Genomic DNA, 26,325 nt, shown 5'->3' with positions numbered 1-26,325 from the left:
CACGCGACAGACAGCATCGAATTTGACGTTTAAGTTCGGCACTGCTCGGTAAGATTCGGAAGCGTTCGGCACAGCGCAGTAGTGGGGGAAGCGTCGTTCCGATTTCAAATTCCGCTGTAGACGAAAAAAGAGCGGTGACGGTCTGACGGCAAGGCCTCCTAACCTAACGAACTCAGACTCCAGTTCCACTCCAATCCAATTCCAGTCCAGGAGTCCAGTCCAGTCCAGACAGTCAGAGTCAGACATCTATCTCTTTTTTAGTCTTTCGGCATTTCACATTCACGATTCACGTTGATTTTCTACTTTTCTATTCAACTAAATTAAGTTAAATTCTATCATTGTCTCTTGTCTTACCTCTACCTTGCCTTCTCAGTTCTCTCTTTTATTCTACTGACTTGTGTTCTGCATAAACCAAATTCGCCCGTTTAGGCGAACTTGTTTCTATTCGATTACATATTATAACCCTGCAAGGATTATATTTAGACAATGTCTACATCGGAAACCGATCTCAGTTCAATTTCTAAAATGAAGGTTAGTATTCAATTAGGCTAGGCCTAGGCTATCCATTTTGTTTTATTAAGGTACAAGGCCTATGTATGGTATTGCAATTTGGCCCACTCTATTTGTCAAATAGCCTAGGTCTTTATAGCGATTTTAATTAAATAAACACAATCACAAATCAATTTTAACATTGAGTTCTTTATGCATGGGCCCCAGGCCCACCCCCCTGACCTCCCCTGGGCATTAGGCTTAGGCCTACCTCCCATGAGAAAACACTGAAATAACTTAACTTAGCCTACCGTAATGAAGTTTGTTTTGGAATTAGAAGGATCAATGTATCCAAATTAATCTGTGCTAAATTAACATAAGCTTTGGCCTAATGAACAAAATACCCCCACCCCAGCAAACTGCTGACTAGGCTAAGTGAATTTCCTCTTAGGGCCTAGGTACCTGGATTGATTTTAAATACAATCTATTTAAATAAAATTAGGTTTAACGTGTAGAGTTACCTACCTAGGTTTGCTGGTACAAGGAAACAATAGGCTAAGTGTGGTTTTTAGTAAAATATTAATAGCTTGGTATGAAATAAATTTGGCAAGTTTGATCAAACGCAGAGGATACGCGTCCGGTAATCGGACGTAGATTAAGCATTCGACAGTTAGCCTACTGTCATAACTTAACCTAACCTACCAAACTTGCTGATAATGAAAAAATCAACCGAAGGTTACATTCTGTTCAAAGAATTGTAAATGCCGAAAATTCTATCAAAAGGTGTACCGATACAGTTAAGAAGAAATGGCATTCAAAGCAAAATCTGTGGCAAAAAGTTAAAGATAGGCCTACCATTGGGATTTGAACCAGGGACCTCATGCATATCAACCGAGCACTCTATCCACTACACCACGAACTAGCTGTACATTGTATCATTGTGGTAATGGCGTTCTGGGCTCCCACAACCCGGTCACGTCACTGCCGGACACCTAATCCACACCAGGTTACCGGACTCGTATCCTCTGTGTTGATCAAAATCTAAGATCTATAAAAGAGGAACACTATGTATGTATACATGTATGTACGTACCTTATGGACTCCGAAACCGCTCGACAGATTGTAATGAAACTTTCAGGCATTAAACTTACCAAGCATTATTCAAGGAAGGTTTGTGTGAAGTTTGGTGCAGATCCGTCAAAAGGGCCCAGCCCCAGAGGGTTTTAAGTGGGCCAATGTCAGACTTTTTGAACTGTAATGTTTACAAATAAATATAACTAGCTGTTACCCGGAAACTGTTTTGTAGGTTTGAATAAGTAGGCTAATCACAACATGCTGTATTGTCATGATTTGAAATAGTGCCACTATGTTTCCACAGAGTGCTAGTGCAGCACAGAAAACTATTTTACTTTTGGATAAATCCAAATATATTAAACCCCAATCGCAGCACACCTGTGCACTCAACAACGTTTAAATTCTCCAATGTTAAATATGTAAACATAAAAACCTTTATCAAAAATATTATAAACTATTTAAAAGGGATGGCAATGCCTTAATATTTTTATCTTTTGTTCTATACCCACACAATCTAACATAAACATCTACTTAACATTATTAAGTTAATAATAATCAAGCGTTCTATCTCAGGTGTTCAAATGCCTCTCAATTTGTCATTAACCCACCACATTACTGTCATTAAAATAAGGAACTCCAATAATACTATTGCGATCAACTTAAATCCAACGAAGATGTGCAATGTTACCCGCTGATGATTAAAGAAATGAAACCATAGGCCTAATTCATTGAGAAGCAAAAATTATCAGTGGTAAGTTTAAAGGAGAAATAGTCTTAATCCCAAAAATACTGATGATTTCATCTGAATTACCCTCTAAATTTTAACAACTACAATTTCCTTTGTGTCTTGCTTTCGCAATACATCATTAGGCCTATAAGGCAGTAGGGCAATCCCTGACCATCACCGGTTTAAATTTAGAAAATGCGTGCTTTTCACGTGGATAGCTGTATGTTGCGTGCTCACGTGGTTGGTAGGTACGCCTAAAAACTAATATAATATTTATACACCTAATGAAAAAACAGAAAACATTGTTTCTCCACTGGCAATTAAGTAGGCTAAATATTCAATTTTTATTTTTGGTAGGCTCTACTCTTTTATTATTCATCGTATAGAACAAATTACCATTCAAAACAATAGTGGTTAAGCGCAGAAACTCGCGCCGGGTAACTGCTAAGTAGTAGGCCTATATCCATAAACAAGCAAACTAAAACATTTTACAATATTCTCCATAAGAATACGGTAACATTGGAGTATTAAATTTAAAATTTTGTAAATTCATTTATGTGATCCATACTTATAATTAATTTTTGGATACTGCAAACAGACATTCCATTTACGTAAACCAAATACCAAATTGACATTTGATACTGCAAGTAGACTATATATCTCATTTACGAGAAACAGTTGTAGCATTGACTTTAGAAACGTACCTATTAGATTAATATGCTAACTCCGCTCAATATTGCAAGCAGACAACTGCATTGTACACCTAGCTATTTATATGCCTTATAGTAACTGCAGGAAAAATATAATGTTTAACGCGAGCCCAAAGTAGCAATTGGCTCACCTATTTGATTTAACCCCCAGTTCAACGCCCAATTAATTCTTTGGACCAATTCACTTTTTCTCAAGTGATTCTAAAATTTACGGATATTTCTCATCACAGATCCCCTACATTGAACTTATCATCTCATGTATTCACTCATTGTTCACTATTTTTGCATTAAAATAATACACTTTCTTGTGTTTCAGTTGTGCAAAAATCTAATTCCTTATTTTCCATGCGTGATTTGATTATTTTAATGCGAATGTAATGATAACCTTTTGGAAATTCTAGGTAGCAGAATTGAAAAAAGAGTTAAAGGCTAGAGGTTTGAGTACAGCAGGAGCCAAAAATGAACTTCAAGAAAGATTACAGCAAGCAATACAAGGATCATCACAAGGTCTGTTATGCTTTTAGAAATAGTTTTGAAAATTTAAAATTTAATTCTAACTTATTCTAAACCCTATCTTTTATTTTTAAATTTGTATCGGTAAACCACTTGAACAAAATTCTCATATAATCATTGATATCTTATCATTAACCATAATTTATCCGTGTACTCTGATAACTCCCATGGTCCAGTATAGAAATGGTGTGGATTAGTTGTATATTGATAGCCTACTGAAAATAATTTTGTACACTGTTATTTTGATGATGATCTTTAACTTAGGCCTAATAATAATTTATGAAACCAATCACTGTTCTTCCTGAAATAGAACAGCGTTGTGTACAGATTGTAATTTGAATTTTGATCTAGTGTAAAAATTTGATTGAAGAATTTTTTAAGTGAGTACTTTAGTACCGGTACCTACCTATAAAAATTAAATGAAAATGCTTTTATTGCAGCAAACTTAAAACCTCATTGTCCTTACTTACAGTTAACCTTGATAATAATAATGAAACATCTCATAAAGTAACTAAGTTTACCAAAGTTTTCATAAAAAACAGATAAAATAGGTTTTATAAAGCTAAAACCATGTTTGTTTTATGCTACATAACACACATTTGTTCCGTTTCCCTATCTACAGTCATACATGCACTATTTGCTGAACCTAGGCCTAATGCATGCCATGCCACCGCGCTCGACCATCCGGTTGAGGTAATATTTTTACAGCATCGCCTTCACTTGGGATCGGTTTTAAATGGATTTAATGGCATAGGGTAGGCTATATAGTTCCACAGGCGGTTCCATGCTGTAATTACAAAGGTTTTATTATAATTTATCCAGCAGCCAGTGTTTAAGTTGATCCTCTTCACGTTTTGATTTCTAAGAATCTTTAAGTGGTTGGGCAGGCTATTGAAAATCTGTCGTCCAATGTAGGATGGCAAGGCCACATAGGTAGTACCGTAGGGTTGTTGTACTGTGTTTTATGATGACTCAGGAGAAGGTAGTCATTAGCTCTTCTTGTTGTTGGAGTGGATATATTCTCCTCTTGTGAGTTCACTCTGCTCTTTTTTATACTCACTGCAAGGATGTATGTATAGTTATGATTTTCAGTGATTTATAAGCTTCAATCGTGCTTTCTGTAGGACTGAGGTTTATATTTTTTTCTGGAGTCTCAGTACCCTTGTTAAGTTCTGATCAGTAGTTCCACCAAACCACTAATCCATAGGGATACTTAGGACCAATCCCATCTTATGGGTCTCTACTAAAGCATATCATACAGTCTTAGTTGCCTCCTGTCCTATCCATTTAATTCTATACATTACATAAATCCCATATCCTAGCTAGCTTTTTACTTAGGCTATTGCATACTCTGTTCAGGTTGTTCTCAATAAAAACATATTTATAACTATTTATATGTTTAAAAACATATAAATGAATCGCTAGTAAAGTTTGTTACTGATAAAAGCTGTGTGGTTTCAGATTTGGGTTCAGAAGATGGGAATGCAGAGTCAGAAATCTTAGATGAAGATGATGTTTTGGGAGATGAGGAAGAAGGGGTAAGTTTGATTAGAAAAAACAATTTTTGAAGAGGATATTATATTAATACATTTCTTATAACTTAACTTAGTTTTTAAGAGTTCCCTCGTGGAGACAATTTTTTTACCTTGATGTATTTTTTGAGGTATTGTTAAAACCGTGGTTGAATTAGTTTTTCTTAATAGGCTAATTTACAAAAAAATACCATGTAAGAACTAGAGCACACTATTTTCTAATGTGGATTGGTATACTGTCTTTGGAATTCTATATCTCTGAGCACGGTCAACTTTACAAAGAACGTTTTCTCAGGGTGAGTTTGACGATGACGAGGCAGATGCGGTGTTGGCTGACGAACCCAAGACTGAAGTCACAGCCAAGGTACCAGCTGCCGTTACATTGAAACGTCCCGCGCCTCTAGCTACAGAACCATCACAGGAAGTCCAGGTAACAATAAAACATGTGAATAGTTCGTTGTTAACATTATTTATGATTACTCATAGTTACAGAGTATCTAAAGCCTCCTAAATTGTAGAAAAAATAGAGGAACAATAGCAGCAGGATGAAAAGTAGAACATTTTTTATAGACTAGTGAGTAATGAGGAAAATAGAGTAAACAATAGTTTCTTGAAACAAAGAGATTTTATTTCAGAAAAAGATGGTAAAAGAGGATCAGTTTAGAGTTTGCATACCTGAAGGTATAAGGAGTAGATGTATCGATCTGTCACATTAAAAATATGGTCACATGGGGGGTGGTAAAGATTACTTATGTCTAAAAGAGTTTTGTGTCTTTCCTGCCATGGAGAAAGCAATAAAAGATCAATTAAAAAAGTGTGAGCTATGTCAGAAAGCAAAACAAGTATATGTCAAACAAGTAGGTAAAGTTTAATTCCTATAGTTCCGGAAAGAGTTAGACAGCTAGTAGCAGTAGATTTGATAGGAGAGTTTCCCACTGTACCGGGTGGAGTAAAGGATATTTTTGTAATAATAGATGTATTTTCTAAATATTAAGATGTTCGCCATAAAACATGCGAACACTAGAACTCTGTTGAGCAAAATTTTTAACAAATACATCCCTGAGGTAGGAAAAGTAGAATCAATTTTAAGCAATCGTGGTCTAGTCAATTTACGAGTGACTTATAGTATTCAACTTAAACAGATGCTAGGATAAAAACTTTACATATATCAGTGTACCATCCTCAATCAAATCCAACAGTACGAATTAATAAAGAAATCAACAAAGTAATACACATATATTGTCATAATAAGCATACTAATTGGCCAAATGTACTTGAATTCATTGAAAATTGTCTAAATCACTCAGTTCATGGTGTTACCGAGCATGTACCTGGAGAGGTCATGTTAGGAAAGGTAAATACACATTTTCTTGAAAAAGTAATAGAGTTTCCCAGTGATAGAGATTTTAGTAAAGTACAGTGTGTAACTTTAGTAAGAGAGAAACTGTTATAGGGCTTAGAAAAGAAAGGCAAAGTAAAGTTTGATAAAAAAATAAAGCCAGTAACTTTTTAATAGGTGCTTAAGTCCTGGTTAAGACTCATATTTGTCAAATAAAATTTAAAAAAGATATAAAGATCTTCTTGCTTTTCACTGGACCATAAATAATAGTTGAGATTAAAATGGAAAATGATACAAGTTAAAGGAGTTGAATTCAGATAAGATACTAGGAACTTATCATGTTAAACAATTGAAGAAATATTTTGAGTAAATTCAGTTGTTCAGGTTACAATAGCCTCAAGGTATGTGTCTGGTTGTTTGGATAAATGGGCCGGTTGTGTTTAAGGTACGATTTCTGTTTTTGGGCCCTTACAATACAAAGATCACATAAAAGATACACATAAGATAAAGTTATTCCAATACATTACTTTATGGAATCATTTATAAAGGTATTTTTTAAATAATTATAATTATGAATAAAAAATAATAATGATAATAAAATAATACTAAAATAATATGAGATGTTAATAAAGCTTTGAATAGTGGTCAATAAATATTCTATTAATGGGGATGAAAATTTATTAAGCATATTAAAAGTTTTCTTTTTGTATTGTGATAATAATAAAAAAGATTATGTTAATATGTTATTAAAGTATGATATTGTATAAATAAAAAAGGTTTTAGATAAGACTATTTAGACTGTAAAAAGCAAAACAAGATGGATGGACAACAGGCATAAAATTTAATGATATTGAATAGTACCTATAGCCCTGAGTACCTACCTTTAGTTGGTGAAAATCAGTGAAAAGTGAGTCAGTGCATCATAAAAAACAGTGATATCAACAGTTACTTGGGAGCAACATTTTAAGCCAAAAAACATCTGGATGCGGCAATGCCAATTTAATCCAAATGTTGGTGGAGATGGGAGAAAATAGTATCCATACAAACTGCTGGATGTGGTAAACCAGTCAAATCCAAGGTAAAGGAAGAACAATAAAAAATACAAACTGCTGGAGGTGGTAAACCAGTCAAATCCAAGGCAGCGGAAGGACAATAAAAAACAACTAAAGATACATGATAATTAAATTAAATCCTTTATAAAGGGCTACAATATCAACGACTTGACTTAGACAGAGACTAGTGAAGAAAGACAGTTATTGAATCTAGTGATGTCAATGGCCTACGTTACCACCAGTTTATCAGCCTGGTACGCTATCCACAACACTACTGATGCTCATGGCTCTGCTCCGTATCGTTGCGGTAAAGGTGTTCCCTCAACAAGAGACTGACGTCACGAGATGTTCCGATCTGGAAGGTTTAATCTGAACCTTGGCTGTGACTGGTTCCGTCTTGGGTTCGTCGGCGTGTTCTGTTCGGATGCGCAGGACGCTTTAACGTCACATGTTGAAGCGTCCTGCGCCTCTTTACAGGACACAGCTTTTTGTTACTACTTAAATTAGCTGTTGCCATACACAAGCGTCTAGGCAGCCAGTGCAAATCGAGGATCGTGGATCGGAACGCCCCTTACCACCGCACCATGCTGTACGCTCCTGGATCATACCGCCGCATCAGCATAGCCTAAACTGTTCACGGTTTGTAGGAAATTGTTATCTCTATCACTGTCGCTGTCAAAACATATCGTTTGTAGGTTAAATTTAAATTAAATTTTAAACTGTCATAACCTAACCAAACTTGCTGACGATGAAACAATTGAATAAAGGTTTATTAATCAAAAAATAGTTATGCTCACAAAATAAAATTATGAATTCCTTGAATTCAATTTTTTAATTTTTTAAGTTATGAAATTAAACTGTCATAACCTAACTAAACTCTCTGATAATGAAAAAATCAAAGGAAGGTTTAATCGAAAAAATAGTTCTGTTTAAAAATAAAACTATATATGCCTCAAATTCAATTTTATAACTTAAGCGAATTTCCCTATAGGAAGTAGCTATTTCCGTTGGTGGCTTGGTAACAATCAGGCCCCGGACCGATTTACTTTTTCATTTTGATGTCCCCAGAGGCCAAAAACACCATTAGTTCAAATTTTTATATATTTATACACACATATATATATATAAATTTATATAAATGATATATATAGATTTTTATATAAATAATATATATAGATTTATATAAATAATATGTATAGATTTAATAAATAATAGGCTATGTAAAATAACATGAGTACTCTTTTTTTAATTACACAACATGTTTCGTCTATAATGACATCTTCAAGTGTTAACCTAATTTCAAACAAAAATATTATGTTATGAATAAAAATACAGCTGTTAATTGTGTTAGCCTGTGATTGAATGTTTAGTTGTTGTTAGTTTTTCTAACACTTATAATTTTGTTAAATATAGGGTTAGTGGTTTTGTGTGTACTATATTTAAAATTTTGTCTCTATCTTCTTTGTGGTGTTTATATGTGGAAATTTTCTTTTATGTTCATTTTGGTTCCTTTGTTTATAATGTCTAGTATGGTAATGTTTTTGTTATAATTTTTATATGTATGGTCTGTAGAAAGTATGTGTTACTGCAAATGTAGATTTTTGTGTTGTTCTGTTGTCCAATTTAATTTCATGAATATCTTTGCACCTACTTACTAAAATTACGTCCTGTTTGGCCAATATAGAATTTTGAGCTGGAACTGCAGTTTAATTTGTATATGCCAGATTTGTCTTTTATGTCTGATATGTTATTGTTTGAATGTGAAAATTTGTTAATTATTTAAATCAGGTGAATTGTTTCTATCTATTCTATTATTCTTTATATATTTCAGTTTTGAAAATCTTTGTAGAACTAAATCTAGAGTTCTACTGGACCGATTTTATTAAATTAATGGGTCGTTGGAAAGCTTAATTCGTGTAGATTTGCAAATAATTATCAAAGTTTGTTTTTGTTATGATTTATGGTGAAAAATTTCAAAAAAACATTTTTTCCATTAAGAAATACATTGAAAATGGGGTTTGTTCAAACTTTTTATTTGGGTGAGACTTTTTGCTGCCTTTTTTTTATTGTTTCCAAGAAGTTTATGGTATCAATTTGTAGGAAATTTTATTCTCTTTCAGAATATCACCTTCCACTTAAGTCGATTTGTTGAATATTACATTTTTTAATATTAGACACCCAACTTCATCTAATCTGGATTAATAATAAACCATCATATATTTTTATTTTTACCTATGCAGTTGTTTACTAAATATATTTTCATTGTTGTGTTGTGTTTGTAAGAAAATAAAAGAGTTTATTACATTTTTTCTTTCATTAACTTTAATTTCATCAACAAAGGTTATGGGCCATTTGGAATAGTAAAATAATCATTTTACAGTAATCTGTGCTTAAAAATAAGTAAAATGAGTTTTGGCTATAGAATTGATCCTTTGAAACGAAATAATTATGTCACTTGGAAAATTCAAGCTGAAGCTATATTAATCCAACAAAACCTAATGGAATATGTATCTGGGGAGAACAAATGTCTCTATTATTTCAAAAGTACAAAATCTGTATATGGTAGACGAAAAATCAAACTATACAAAAGAACCTGAGATCATAGATTGGCATAAGAAGTTAGGTCATCTAAACGAGGTTGACTTTTAATTGGGTGACATTTAATTGTGAAGCATTCGTTTTGGCTTTGAAACTGTCAGATATTGTATTTGCTAAGGTTTATTTGGAGGATGAAGTTGGTAAGAATGCCTGGATAGTTAAAGATCTTAAAGCAAAATCAGAACTAATATTGATAATTTCGCCTAGTGAATTGAAATTAGTAGTCTACTGTCAAATGTACACCCGTGTGCTCCTCGATGAGGCAGGTGTGGGAGTAGTCTTAATCTCTTCGTTTGACCTTTGAGAAATACAATTTCGATGGTGGCACCCTTGAAAATGGTGCGTTTGAACCCTGTGGGTAAAAACAAAATGGCCGCCATTTAAAATGTTTAAAGTCAAATTCCATGAAAACTGGCTATTAAAACAATATTTTGCAACACATTATTTAAAGTTCTTTTTATTTCAAATCGAATGACACTTTATTTGCGAAAATCGGATAATAAATAAAAAAGTTATGTAACTTTTATTATTAATAGATATTATCAAAATGGCAGTCATTGTTAAATTTCATAGAAACTAGTGACAAAAACATACTAAAAGTTACATAACTTTTTTATTTACTATCCGATTTTCGCAAATAAAGTGTCGTTCGATTTGTAATAAAAAGGACTTAACATATTTTGTTTCGAAGTTTTGTTTTAATTGCTGGTTTTCATGGAATTTGACTAAAGAATTTTAATGGCCGCCATTTTGAAATTCGATGATCAGGCTCAAAGATTTTTTCGGAGAATGTTTATACTTGTGTAGACTTAAAGTTTATACCAAGTTTCATAAAAATATCTCTAAGGGCTTTTGAGTTATGAATTATTTTCAAAAAATACAAAATGGCGGAATTCGGCTTAACTAAGCCGAAATTGAATTAATGTTATTCTACATTTTCGACTTATTTTTGCACATAGAATCTGAATCTGCATAGCCCATCACGCTTTACTGAAACACCCTTTAATACTTTTTGAGATATTTAACTGTCCTGGGACATTACATCCACCCTAATTAATTTTATTTATGAAAAATATAAAACACATTACATTATGTTTTATGAAAGAATGGTTGATTCTACATAAAAACTGTTATAATCTTTTTTGTGCAGATTTAAAATAGCTACATTTTGGTATCAACAAATTTTTCATAACTCTAACGGTTACTGATATACGTAAGGCAGCAAGTTTGCGATGGCGGCCATTTTGTTTTTTACCCACAGCGTTCGAACGCACCATTTTCAAGAGGGCCACCATCGAAATTGTATTTCTCCAAGGTCAAACGAAGAGATTAAAACTACTCCCACACCTGCCTCATTAAGGAGCACACGGGAGCCTGTATATGTACATTTGACAGGGGACTATAGTAAAAAACTGCAAATCCTCCAAAGAAGTATGGGATTGCCTGCAGAACAATTACCAAAGTTCTGGTCCTGCAAGGAAAGCCACATTATTAAAGCAGTTAATAGTTCATAAAATGAAAGATGGAGAAGATGCTAGGGATCATGTCAACAAATTTATGGAGATTGTTGACAAACTTCAAGAAATGGACATCATTATCAATTCAGACTTACTTAGCATTATGCTACTTTACAGCTTATCATTATCATTTGACAATTTCCGGGTAGCATTGAGTCTAGAGACACTTTACCTTCTCCTAATGATTTAAAAATAAAAGTAATTGAGGAGAGTGAAGCTAGGTCAAAAGACACTTGTACGAATAATGAAGATACATTGTATTGCAAAACAAAGCAGTTCAACTCCAAGAAAGGTATTCACAACACTTATAGTCATAAGAAACAAGATGAGAACAACACTACAAAAGTAGGCTTCAAAGTTAAATGTTTTAGATGTGGAAAAATAGGACACAAAGCCAACAACTGTAGATCCAAACAAATGGGAAATAGTTTTAAAGCAGAGGCTGAGTGTTTCTCTTCAAATTTGAACATTTTAGGTTCTAACCTAAAATGTTCAAATTTGAAGAGAAACATCATCTGATTGGTGTATTGATAGTGGATGTACATCGCACATGTGTGGAGAGAAATCACAGTTCAGAGATATCAAAATTCAAACGGAATTTTGAAACTTGCTTCTAAAGGAAAAAAGACATTTCTGGAACAGGAACGGTTTTGCTGGAATTAAAAAATTCTGAAATCATACATTTGAATAACACTCTGTTTGTACCAGACTTGGCAACAAATCTAATGAGTGTCAGTAAAATAACAGATAAAGGATTTAAAGTGATTTTTGAAAAAGAGAAAGCTGTCGTCCAAAACCAAAGAGGAAATGTAATTGTGACAGTAGAACGTCAGGGGTGGTCTCTATTATTTCAAAAGTACAAAATCTGTATATGGCAGACGAAAAATCAAACTATACAAAAGAACCTGAGATCATAGATTGGCATAAGAAGTTAGGTCATCTAAACGAGGTTGACTTTAATTGGGTGACATTTAATTGTGAAGCATTCGTTTTGGCTTTGAAACTGTCAGATATTGTATTTGCTAAGGTTTATTTGTATTCCTATACAGTAATAGTTTTGCCAGCATATCTGGAAAAATGCACACTAAGTATGCAAACCAACTCCTGTTCTGAATATAATGTTTCAACTTACTACAAGATTCCCGTACGTAGAACGGGCAAACAGCTAGTTGAGAAATAAAATATTTGTAATATTACTGAGGTCTGCTTATCTGTGTTTGTGTATTTTTGCGTCGTGATGAAAAGTATCGTTCATAACTCGTACCGAAAGTTATTATCCGGCACTTGCTCCATTATTCCCGTCCTCGGCTTCGCCTCGTACGTGAAAATAGCTCTCACATACTCGGCTTCGCCTCGCACGTGAAATTGGGGTTCCCAAAAACTTGAGCGTGCGACGGAAAATGCCACTTTCTGTCCTAGTAATGAAATATACTATTCCAACCTTATATATGTAAAAGAAAATTTTGCTAACTTTCCCATGCGGCACAGTAATCATCATCACAACACTAGAACTAAGCACAATATTGTTACACCTTATATTAGATTAAGTATAACCTTCAAAAGCTACCATTATCAACAGTATCTATTGTTCAATAAGTTACCATTAGAAATTAGAACTTTGTCTGTAAATAACTTTAAATCGTATGTAATGACATTCTTAAAAATAAATGCCTTTTACACTGTAGAAGATTTTTTAAACTTGTAGGTTAAGCTATCAATGTCATGTGGATAAAGTGGTATCTAAGTTGAAACACTCAAAAAATGCTTCTTCCAACCCTATGTGTTATACCGTTTGACGTTGCCTATTACTGTAATAAGTTTAACGGCATTAATAAATTGTTATTGAGTCTTCTACTTATCATTCTTAAAATTTTGTAAAAAAAATCATTTTGTGTTCTTTTAAGTTTAAAATGTAAGTCTCAGCTCTACATATTAAATACTGGTTGGATTACAGTATGATTTTATTTGTATTTTTGTTCTATGCGAGAGAATCTTTTAAGTCAACCTAAACATGATTGAACTAGTTTTTGTTAATAATTAAAAATATTCTGTAAGAAATAGAACTATGTTTTTTCCATCCCTTTAGTTAGTTTTCCCACAAGTAAATTTGTGTTAAATCTTTGTCTATCTATCTTTGTCAATCTTTGTTATAAGTTTTGGATTAAATCTTGTTTATTGAAAAAGGTAGGCCTAGTTTGATTATCAATAAACGTTTAAATACGTTTTATATCAGAGTCCCGCTAATCCAAATCTGTTGTTATGGTAAAACAGTTATTGGATTTCAATTAAAAGTATAGATCTGTTCTGAATTACGAACCAAGATTTCTATCCAACCAGGAAACTCAGAGAATCGTATGTCAATTTTGATAACCGGGAAAAGCTGAATTTTACATGGAACTGGAAAATTTGTAATAATAACTAATAGCATATGGCCAAGTCTCCATTCATTGACAGTGTTATGTTAATTCTACGGTCGTTGTGCAGTACTGTAATGTGACCGCGGGGAATGATCCCAGCAACTAATTCCAGCCTAACAAACTATTTCAGATTTCAGCAACATGAAATAGTTTGTTAGTTTGGAATTAGTTTACTGATTAAAAAGATTGCTACTTTACTGGAAAATAATTGCTCTTCTGTTATAGCCTAAGAAAAGGGTACTAGTTCGCCCTATGGCTTTTGGGAAGGAAAATGGTGAAGAGGAGAAGAAATCCACAGAAGAAACAAAGAAGGATTCTGAGGACAAGAAGGTCATCAAAATCTCCGGTGTGGCAGTTAAAGATGTAAGTTTACACATTTAGGGTTATGATATATTTGTACTAATCTAAATGGCATCAGCAAACTGGTACATCTCCCATTAGCTTGCCAAAACCCTTATAATGGGTAAGCAGTGGGAGTAGCTATGATATTCTATAGGTAAAATAACAAAAATTGCAATAACTTGGTAGTTTTTACAGCATTGGGGATTGTATGATTTTGTCGAGAGTCGAGAGGTCCATTGCATAGTACATTTTTATCAAAATAGTTAAAGCTGTTTCTTGAAATCCTATTTTTACACTTTTTTATGGGGTTTCATGGTAAAATCCCCATTAAAAAAGAAAATTTCCTAAAAAATTAGAAAAATACCTAGTGATACCATAGATAAATTAGTACCCACAAAACAACGCCTATATCCACCCAAAACTCAAATTAGAATATTTTGACAAACACTTCAAACTGTTACACTGGGGGATCCAGCAGGTCTAGTCTTGGAGCGTGGGACTTTGGTTTCTGAGGTCCCAGATTCAATTCCTGCCAATGGAATTACCTGAGTGATAATGCCACAACCTCTAGGTCGAGCCTGAAGTAATGTGAAAAACAATTCCAGGCTCATTCTGAAAAAAAAAAACAGTTCCGGGCTCGTGCCTAGCGTTCTAGAATAAAAAGAAAAAACTATACTAATAGTGGCAACGTTCTGATTTGGATATAATTTATTTTTGTAAAAAAATACAACCGACTTCAAACACTCTAAAAAGAATGAAATAATTTCAATAAAGTAAACTTTTGTATTAGTCAAGCTCACGTATTTTAAGTCGGCACAGCACGGCTCTATGATGATTTTTGATTGGATGTCCAAATTGCAGGTGACAATCTATAACTAATGGTGTTAATCTGCATGACTTTTTCATAGTTATGCGTTGGGTGTTATTTTATTACCGTAACCAAAGATCTGCATTATAGTCGTATTAACGAGTATCTTTTAAAAGATTATAATGCATTTAAATGTTTCTAACTTGAAAATTAATGTTTTATTGTTAAACTAGCTTCTTTTCCCTGTCATAATATCAAAATAAATTATTTTCCTATTCACATAGAACATTTGTGTGTGTTATTTTCATAATGCATTCATTCTGAAGTAATCATAAAAGACAAGAAAATACTTCTTTGATACAGGAAAAACAAAACAGTTCAGTATGTTTTTTATATATTTATGTTATTGACTAATACAAAAGTTTACTTTATTGAAATTATTTCATTTTTTTAGAGCGTTTGAAGTCTGTTGTATTTTTTTTACAAAATAAAATTATTTCATGAATTTTAGTGACTGTATAATTTGTTATATATTAATTACTTGAGGTTTTTTGACAAGCAAAACTGTTTGAAACAATCAAAAGTTCCACAGAACAATCATTATTTTAAAACTGCTTGAGTCATCTGTTCAGGTCACATAATCAATGGGTACAAAAATAAACATTTTTAAGATATTCCTTTAAAAACAAAGAGTTATCCATTAAATTAGGCCTAATGAAAAACTAAATGTCTTTTCTAGAGACATTGAAATGTCAGACATAATCTTCTCCTGCAATCGGTGTACTTCTACATTATAAAAAGAAATACAGTAACGTCTCAAGCCTTTTGGAACAATATGAAAGTTATTCCTCAGCTACCAGCAGAAAAAAATCTCTCAAAAGTAGAAAATTGGTTGTTATCACTTATGGAAAATATGTACAGTATATGAAAGATTAGTTCAGCTAATTCTGGTCTAAGCCGGTTAGGTGGTTTTGTTTGCTCAAGATGTTGTCGAAATTGCAAATCAGCTTCCTCTAGGACTTTCCGAAGCAGGCATAATAGTATTGATAAGATATAGTAACTGGGTAGAGAATATTAATAAACATTCCACATCTGCAAATGCATATTTAGTAATTAAAATATTTAACACTTATAAGACCTATTCCTAAACAACATGGTATTAGGTGAGGTCAATACTTCAGTATGATAAATATTTTTGGGCATCACTCACCTTATTGAAATCACGAGAACGCAGTCCTTGTCATATCACAATCATACACAGTTCATTGCACATACACATTGATAATAAAATAATATACAAAAATAAAAAAATATAACTAGCCTAAATTTAAAATTTCAGACTTAAGTTCTCAACTCCAACGTTTCGCCGCACCAAAATAAACGTGCGGCGTTTTCAAGGTTATTTCTTTTCTCACGCAAACGTTGTGAGCGCCTAACCATGACTGACTGGTGGTGAACTCCCCGGTGGTGGAGGAGGGGGAGGGGAGCCTCTGTTATCTAGATCAGCTGATGGCATTAACTTCTTTTGTTTAGATTTTTCTATGCATCCTTTAATTTCTTTCTCTATTGGGTCAATCCATATCAAGTCATCCAGGGCATGACACCCATGTTCTCAGATTCTAATGATTTTTTTTTTTTATGTGTTCCTTTTGCTATTCTATGAATACCAAATTTCATTTTGATATCTTGAATACTTTTTTAGTTATGAATTTTCAAAAATTGCTAAAAATAAGCGTTTTCCCGTTTCCGCCGATTATTGGGAGTACGAAATTGTTTTGGTAAAAAAAATCATTACTCAGTCAGTATTTATCATATCACAATAAGACTTTTACTAAAATGTTCAGAAAATCTTGTAGAATTAAGGAAAAATATGTTTATGGGGGTGGTCATTTTATGTTCCAGTCAGTAATCCATCCAACTTCAATTTTGGTCTAATCTTTAGCAAAAAACACGAAATTTTGAAAAATTGATGAAAATTATAGGCACTATGTAAACCAAATGTATTTTATCATATTTATATTCCTAAGGACATATACTAACAGGTTCTTAAAGAAAAACACTGGGATTTTCACTGCCTTTTAGTTTGTACCTGAATAAACAGAAAAATATAATTTTCATAAAAAAGGCAGAGTGCGGACAGTTAAACCTGTACTAAGAATCAAAAGCTACTTCAGAAAGTGTTATTAAAAAAATTATCAAGACCCATTTATAATAAAGTAGAATTATAATTTTGAAAGGCAATAAAACTGAAGTTTAAAAGCACTGACCCAAATTGGTAGGCCTACAATGTCAAGCTTAGTACAAAAAAGACGCTTGAAAAAATATGTACAGTATTAAGAAAATATGAAAACTTCTTACCACTAATCCTTAATGAATACAATTTTTGGAGATACTCAATCTGCTTTTTACATGAAGCACTTAATTTTGTACTTGGTTTTTTGTCAACATGTTTTGGCACTGTTTTTAAATTAAATCCATTTCTTTTTTCGGGAAATAATACATTTAGTCAGGTTGGGTAGCAGGAAAATATTTCAGTTCTGGCAGAGAGGCTGCAATTTTAGGTGGTTATAGTATACAAGTTTCTGAATCTAAAACCGCCTAGACCTTATTATTATTTTAAATTAATTATTTTAAATATGAAGGTGGTGTTGTGACCCATCATTTTAAACTACTTTTTTATGCTGAATTCAATGCCGCAATATGTTTTTCATTGTCATATTTGGTTTTTGAAATATTGACATTTTAAATCAAAATAATTGTAATATTTTATCAAGAAAGCTTGATAACAAAAAACTTATAAAATAATTGATCACATTTCAAAATGGCGGATCCAAGATGGCGGCTGAAAAAAATACATCCGTCATAACCGAGTGAAAATAGGTCAACAATGAATGGTGGTGTCCACTTATCTTTATCTAGCACTATTTTTAGATTATGACCTTAGTTTGTAAATGCACAATGTTATAATGGACTAAAAATAAATTAATAAAAAGTTCTCGTTACTTTAGAATGGATCAACATTTTTTTAAACGAATTGCAGCATCGTATTCAGCGTTAAAGTCTTGTTTGAAACGGTGGGTCACAACCCTACCTTTACATTTGAAAAAATAACTTCGTATCCAATATGGCGGATCCAAGATGGCGGCCAAAAATTTAAACCCAGTCAAAATGAAGCACTTGCTACTCTACAATGATCTGACGTGGTTCGGAGTTGATATCTTAAGAAATGTATAAAAAAGTAGGGGGGGGGAACTCATTTAAAACTCACCTGTATAAAACAATTCACAATTATTTTCCTCATAATTTTTTTAGTTTTGAACAGCCGCCATTTTGAAATGACTTGATGAAACTTGACCATTTTCAACCCAGGCCGAGATAATGTATTCAAGCACTTGTGTGCCAAATTTCATGAAAATCGGTTAAGGCATTCGGTCGTTATAGCCAATTCATGGGGACCCAGCATCCTCTTACGGCCGCCATTTTGATGACGTCATTACGGACGACCGAGGTCCTTAAAAATTGGGGTCTGGGCGGTTTTAGGTTCAGAAACTTTTATACTATAACCACCTAAAATTGCAGCCTCTCTGCCAGAACTGAAATATTTTCCTGGTACCCAACCTGACTAAATGTATTATTTCCCGAAAAAAGAAATGGATTTAATTTAAAAACAGTGCCAAAACATGTTGACAAAAAACCAAGTACAAAATTAAGTGCTCCATGTAAAAAGCAGATTGAGTATCTCCAAAAATTGTATTCATTAAGGATTAGTGGTAAGAAGTTTTCATAAAATACTTGATGAATAAAGATGATTTGTATTGTATTGTATTGTATCATATTTTCTTAATACTGTACATATTTTTTCAAGCGTCTTTTTTGTACTAAGCTTGACATTGTAGGCCTACCAATTTGGGTCAGTGCTTTTAAACTTCAGTTTTATTGCCTTTCAAAATTATAATTCTACTTTATTATAAATGGGTTTTGATAATTTTTTTAATAACACTTTCTGAAGTAGCTTTTGATTCTTAGTACAGGTTTAACTGTCCGCACTCTGCCTTTTTTATGAAAATTATATTTTTCTGTTTATTGAGGTACAGACTAAAAGGCAGTGAAAATCCCAGTGTTTTTCTTTAAGAACCTGTTAGTATATGTCCTTAGGGACATAAATATGATAAAACACCTTTGGTTTACATAGTGCCTATAATTTTCACAAATTTTTTAAAATTTCGTGTTTTTTGCTAAAGATTAGACCAAAATTGAAGTTGGATGGATTACTGACTGGAACATAAAATGACCACCCCCATAAACATATTTTTCCTTAATTCTACAAGATTTTCTGAACATTTTAGTGAAAGTCCCATTGTGATATGATAAATACTGACTGAGTAATGATTTTTTTACCAAAACAATTTCGTACTCCCAATAATCGGCGGAAACGGGAAAACGCTTATTTTTAGCAATTTTTGAAAATTCATAACTAAAAAAGTATTCAAGATATCAAAATGAAATTTGGTATTCATAATTAGAATAGCAAAAGGAACACATGAAAAAAAAATCATTAGAATCTGAGAACATGGGTGTCATTTTCTTTTTTTGCTGGATGATTTGAAATGGATTGACCCTATTAGTGTATTGTAATGTATGATTGTGATATGACAACGACTGCGTTCTCCTGATTTCAATAAGGTGAGTGATGCCCAAAAATATTTATCATACTGAACTTTTAAGACCATTGACGATTATGCACTCTCACACTTCTTAGGTTGTGTAAGGAATAATTGCATTTAATTTATATTTAGACCTCTTTTACGAATGCTTTGGTTTTCACAATACACCTTTATTTGTCAATATCATACAGCTATTCACTAAAACCTGTATGTTTTTATAAGTCAGAATATTCAAAACTAAAAACAGAATTACTGTATACACAAATCAGGTCAAACGTTAAAATAACTTTTTTATAGTAACCAAAACAAAATGTGCTTTTTCAATGTAATTTATTTAGGCTCCATGGCAAGAAATAGTTTGTTAATCAATATGAAGCAACTGTTTCATGAAGAATCGTCTGTAGCTTCATTTAAATGGTTTCAACTAACAGCTGTAGGAATGTTATTATTATTTATTGCCTTCTCTGTACAAATATAAACAAAATAAATGTTGAATATTTGTGGTTTTCAGCATTTTACACCAAAACAAATATTACACTTAAACATAATATATATATATGGGACCAAATAGAAACTCTTCTGGTTATTTTGGTGGTGGAACCACACTGATCGGTAAAAGAATCACAGAAAAATTGGTGAACATACATAGGAAAAAAAAACATTGCCACGAACAAATTGAGAACCTCCTCCTTTTTTTTGGTAGTGGGAAAGTCAGTTAAAAAAGTTGTCTGTTGTATCAGGATGTATTTTTTACTGAATAGAGCCTAAGTTTTGTTTTTATTTGTTAAGAATTTTGACACTGTAACAGACACTTCTGTGCAAAAAGAAAGTTTATTTGATTCAATTCAACCACCCATAACCAATTAGTTTGTAAAATTTGGCTTAAAGTTCTAATTTATCCTACTGTTTTCTAGCGGCTTGAAATGAGAGCTCAAAAGTTCGGTGTGCCGCTCTCTGTAGAGGCAAAGAAAGAAGCCCGTGCGGCAAGGTTCGGCTTGGCCACGACCCAGGAGAAAAAAACCCAGGAGAACACTAATGTAATCTCAACAAAAATTGGCACCAATAAAATAATAAAATTTGAGGTAAGTAATGCTCGTCTTTGTTTATTTTGGCATATTTTTCTTTTGAGATAGGTATAACCAAACTTAGCTTGATTGAGTCGTAGAGATGAACCAAATGAAAAAAAACAAATAAAAAGTAGGGTGTAACAAATCGTTTTGGTACATCACCATTGAATAAATTATCACTAAAATAGCTCTTTTGGAGTTTGTGCCTGAGAGATGTTTTGTTTTTGTTTGAACGGACTAGCAGAAGTGCAAATACCCCGCTAGTAGCGAGCTAATTTGCTTGCGCTAGTGGTCACGTGACCACCCCCTCCACTTATTAGCGCTTGTATTATCAAACATGTGACTAGCAGCGAGTTAAATGCTAGCACGCGATTAAGAATTTTTGCTAATGGACCTTTTACACCGAGAAAATTTATACGCGCTAATCAACTAGCGGCAAATACTAGCCCCGTGTACACAGGGCTTAAGTGTCTGCAGGATGATAAGAGTCTTCATCACCCTCGGTGTAGTTGTGTTTTGGGGGTATAGCCTGTGGGGGGGGGGGTGTTGAAGAGCGCCATTCTGAAAACATTGTAAACACACGACTACTAAAACGACAATTCGGTGACTCCCTCTGACAAAGCATGTTAATTTTGTCTCCTGTTTCAGACGCAGTTTTCCACAGATTTTCTTGAAATTTGGTAACAATGTAGTTGAATAGTTATATTGGCGCTCTTATAACTTGAAAATTGAATATGAAAAAAAATAGTTTCTTATTTTTAGGAACTTATTATTTTCTTGGATATATCAGGTATGAGGGCTCTCTAGAACCAACATTAATCTATAGGGAAGAAAGTTTTAACATTACTTCTTTACATGTTCCATCAGGAGTAAGGGACTTCCGAGGCATGTTTTTTAGTGTTTTCGCAGGAGTGAAGAAGACTTAACCCTCCAAGGTAGCATTTAGTTGACGTCTTTTATGTTTTTTTTATATTACAGTTTGATTGTTCTTGTCTTCCTTATTCCTTCTTTTCTCCGTCCGTTCTATTTGATTCCATTCCTCTGTAATACCTTTGACAGGGTGTCTACCAACCGGGAAATCCGGGAAAACCGGGAATTGTACTTAATTTTTTACTGGCCATGAAATGTACGGAATTGTCCTTAAATGCCAGACTATGTCCTTAAATTTTTAATGGGCCATAATTTTATTGATCGCTAGTTGGTTAGGAGCACATAAAAGGTTTTCAGATGTTTGTTTACATTTTCATAATTTATTACTAGAGTAATTATGCAATAAAAATCCTATTAGCAATCTCAAACCCATTAATATTTTATCACGACAATCAAGTGTCAAGTCAAGTACTTCCAAGAACTGTTGACTCAGTTAGCTAGCTCATAAAAGTTGTATCACTTTTATTCCTTTACAACTTCTTTTTTTATTACTAGGGCTTATTATGAGATTATATTATGAGAAACTATTATGAGATCCCAAACCTATTTTATCGTGAACATAATAGCTTTATAATGGCTGTTAAATTTCACTTCTTACTTGTACTTTCGGCTTGAAGATTCAATTTGCCGCGGCCATTGCCTAGTGCCATAAAACTGTTTATGGTTTCATATAAAACATGTAAATAATCTACAGTCTTATTTTGTAAGTTAACCCCTTTTTTATGGATATTTTATCTTTCAATTGACAAAACCACAAGCATTGTTGTTTGCATTAATGTTTTATCACTATGTAGGCCTGCTTGGTTTCAAATTATGTCATTGCATTTTCTGTATCTTTGTCTTATATTGTTGGCTATTCATGTTTCAATGTTTTTTGTTTAACCCATATATTTTATTTATTGAGTTGTATGCTTTAAGCAATCTAAATCTTATGAACTAGAATGATGATAGTGACTTTGCTGCTATTATAACCTCATTGTTTGTTACCCAGTTTATATAGGCCCTCCTAAATAATTAGGTCTAGGCCTGGGTATTTTGATTCTTGAAAGAGCTGTAAAATATATTAGGAAAATGTAATTGAGCCTAGATAAACAACTAATGATTGCTACGTGTCAATATTAACTTTGCAAATGAAAATACAATAATCTTACTCTGTGCTTATTGCTTATTGGTAGCCGCTTACCATACCTTGATTTTGTACTAAGAACTGAGTAACAATGTGCATTTAAAGATTTTTTTTTTTTTCAAAAGTAGTCGAGAGCCTAACGTTGTGCCAGGGCGAATCATGCCAAATTAATCCGCCTGGATCGGATAAGCTATGTTATGAAGTTTACGTGACCGATGGAGATATTTGTCGCTGTCGCAGGAGACAATGGTTGCATTTCTCTGTTACACTATAAAAGCTTTACCTAAAGTATAGGTAGGCCTATGCTTGTTTACTTTCAATAGATTTCTATTTTGAAATTGTTAACTCTTAACTATTATTATTTACTTTTTTTTCTCTCTGGTACAACTACAGTTAATAACAAGCTTGATACAGTTTGACAAATCAGGAAAATTATTCGGTAGGCCTAATGACACCGACAAAGGTTACGGCAAAGTGTCCTTAAATGTAGGCCTACGGGAATTGTCCATGAATTTTTTATCCAGAATGTAGTAGACACCCTGCTTTGAAGATATCTGACTTCGTCTAATATCCCTCATTCCTCCTCAACCTTCCTTAGATTGGTTTTCCCATTTTCCTCAGACGGTAAACCTTGAAGATTATTCTGATTTCCTCGTCTACTATCCCTTAAAACCTCTTCATTAAAGAAGCTCTAGCTAGTTTTATGTGCAGGGTCCAAGTGCTGACGTCCTAAAGAAACGAGCTGAACGATTTGGATGTAACGTCAGTACTTTGGCTGTAAAGGTATGTTTTTAAAGTTTTTAATTATGAGGTTTATCATCTCGGTTTCAGTGAACACTCATCTGTGTTATCATAGGGCACGATATTAAAGACCTAACTTTGGCTTTACTTATTTCATCAAGACTGAAATGAGCTGATAAATTTATGTTCCATCGACACAGTCTTATAATAACCCACAGACTTAGTAAACCACACTGAAAAATGTCAACATTATTTTATGTTAAAAAAAACTTATTTCGATTGATTAAAACGTTGTTGTTAACTGTGGTATGATAAGTCCAAATTGAAACCAAATTTGAATTAGTGTAATTAATTTTATTTGAAATTTTAAGTCTAACACACTAGTAGTATATCTGCTGGCTAGCTGATATTAGTGCGCTGTCAAAATAAGTGCTTATCTGCTTGTTAGGAAAATACACACCGAGCCTGTCGGCTCACAGATGCAACCATCTGTCTTCAAGCCGACTCATTTAAATCGCTCTGTGAGCAATTCAGCGCAGATATCTGTGCCCAGACTAATCCCCCTTTATCATGAGCGTGTTGAGCCTACTGCCAGGTGCTCTTTGCTACATTATACTTTTGCGATGATTCATGTCTTCTTTTTTTATCTTCTGTTCTATATACGTCAGCCGATCTTTTTTGGATTGAAAATAACATCGAAATATGTCATCCGATTCCAGGTCATCAAACAATGAAATTTCTTGAAACCATTCTCTTCCTATTTATTGGGTAATCCCTCTTGCTAATAAAGTCTCGTTATTACTACAGTTTAACCAATTTTCCATACATGGCACACCAGTAACAAATGAACTTTGGCGTCGAGGTATCCTAGCCATTATTACTCAGTAGAACACAGAGAACTGCAATTAGACACAAGGACTGTCTGTCAGTGTGTGACAGTCTCTGGACATGCAGATCAGGCAGTCGACAGACAGACGGGAGTTAGGCTTTAGGTGATCGACTTTTGGACTTACTTATGTTGAGTCCAAAAAATAAATGCTAAAAATTAGCAAAATTTTCAATTTAACCCTTCAATTAGCAGCGTGACTTTAATAGTTGCGGTAGGTGGTTTCTGTAGTGGCAGCGACTATAATAGTAACGTTTTGCAAGGTTTTGGTTAACTCCAAATAAATGGTTGAAAATGATTGTAAAATGGAATAATTTTTATACCGTTAGAAAGATTAAATTCTTCTAAACTTGCACTTTGTTACATAGCCTAAATTAATGAACTTTATCTCACAAAGGGATTTTTGAGTACTAAATTAAACGAAAATTTTGAGCATAAAGTCATTTGCTTCATGTCTCAAAACTGTTCTTTTACTACATTTTCTTGAGAACACATTTATTTGGTTTTAGTTTGAAATTTGTTTAAAAAATCGTGAAATTTGCCATTTTTCGGTTTTTAGATCATAGTTTTTAAAACAAAATGGTAATTGAAATCTTTTACATATAAAGAACATTTGGTAAATGCAGCAAAGTTTTACTTTAAAAATTTCAAAATTAAAAAAAAACCTATTTTTTCTATGTTTTGTCATACATACTGTTGTAAATATTTATTTTTGCCACTTTCAAATTCCCCATTCCATTACGAACAATTCAAGTATATGGTTCAATAGGTTTGCTCTAGTTTAGTTGAAATGAATTTTCAAAAGTATGTCTGCAAAATCACTAAAAACGCCTTGTCACTACAGAGTTTGCCCATTGCCAGTTGGAGGGTCCTCTATTCCTAATCCTCTATTCTAAATTCCAAATTCTATAGTCTAAATTATCTCTATAGATCGAACAACAGGAGAAGCTGAAAAAGAGACAAGAGCGCTTCGGAATCACAAGTTCTGTTCCTGCGACAGCGGTTGCAACAGTTGCGAAAACAACAGTCTCCACAAAGACCCACACCCCCATCACAATGAGCGACATGGAGGCAAAGAAAAAGCTACGAGCAGAAAGATTCAAGATCTAAATTAGAATGTGTGTGTGTATCAGCGAATTTACCTTGAGAAAATTAGTTTTAATTTTATGCTAGAGTCACGATTGTTTTTTACTGTATATTTTACAAAATTATTGTACATATATTGCTCTTTCGTCATAGGTTAAGTAATTATAAATCATGATTTGTATAGTTGGGTGTTTAGTTTACATCATTTTTCCATTCCTTTAGGATACGAATCATACTAATAATATAATTTACGGTCTTTTTTTCTATTGTTATTATATAACAGTGAAGTATTTATTTTATTTTCATTTTATGACACACATTGGACTACTCAAGTCATTATAATGCGAAGAGTTTTTTTTTATCGTTTTCCGTTTTAGTTTCTACCAGTACTTTTACATGTTTTGTTAAGACCTTGGTTGTCTCTCTTCTTCCTATGAAAAGACTGCTACGTTTTGGTTTATTTACTTTATTATTTAGCGTTGTGTTTTTTTCTTTTGTGGTTTAAGACGTTTAGGTTTTTTGATTCTTATCATGGTGTACATTATTTACACCTAGCCTGTTGTGCGACATTGACAACAGGTGACTGGTCGCTACCATGATCCTGCCGTGCTACAGTAGGTGTCAACTGCCAATGCTCTAAAAGGTTTAATTGTAAAAAAAAAGAAAAAAAAACAGACGAGGTGGGTGTTGTAAATGCAACAGCTGCT

At 33.2% G+C, this 26,325-nt stretch overlaps 1 protein-coding gene across 2 annotated transcripts; it reads left to right on the top strand.

Annotated features, from left to right (window-relative positions):
* The first annotated feature begins 282 nt into the window (after positions 1-282).
* LOC128992465 (SAP domain-containing ribonucleoprotein) lies at positions 283-25,801 on the top strand. 2 transcript variants are annotated; one of them, XM_054416049.1, is made up of 8 exons: positions 286-531; positions 3,402-3,507; positions 4,975-5,051; positions 5,341-5,475; positions 14,194-14,331; positions 20,697-20,864; positions 23,617-23,688; positions 25,463-25,801. In XM_054416049.1, the coding sequence occupies exons 1-8, from the start codon at positions 487-489 to the stop codon at positions 25,640-25,642; spliced, it is 921 nt and encodes a 306-aa protein (XP_054272024.1). In that variant the 5' UTR covers positions 286-486; the 3' UTR covers positions 25,643-25,801. The 2 variants fall into 2 exon arrangements, with proteins under 2 accessions (XP_054272026.1, XP_054272024.1); XM_054416051.1 differs by lacking the exon at positions 23,617-23,688 and having other exon boundaries at positions 283-531.
* Positions 25,802-26,325: the final 524 nt, after the last annotated feature.

The sequence above is a fragment of the Macrosteles quadrilineatus genome, unplaced genomic scaffold (genome assembly GCF_028750875.1).
Source record: "Macrosteles quadrilineatus isolate MER2022 unplaced genomic scaffold, UCM_ALF_1.0 Scaffold_4__1_contigs__length_99947679, whole genome shotgun sequence".
In the NCBI taxonomy this organism is placed as follows: domain Eukaryota; kingdom Metazoa; phylum Arthropoda; class Insecta; order Hemiptera; family Cicadellidae; genus Macrosteles; species Macrosteles quadrilineatus.
The sequence above is the reverse complement of the archived record's forward strand: the minus strand, read 5'-3'. Positions and strand labels throughout refer to the sequence as shown.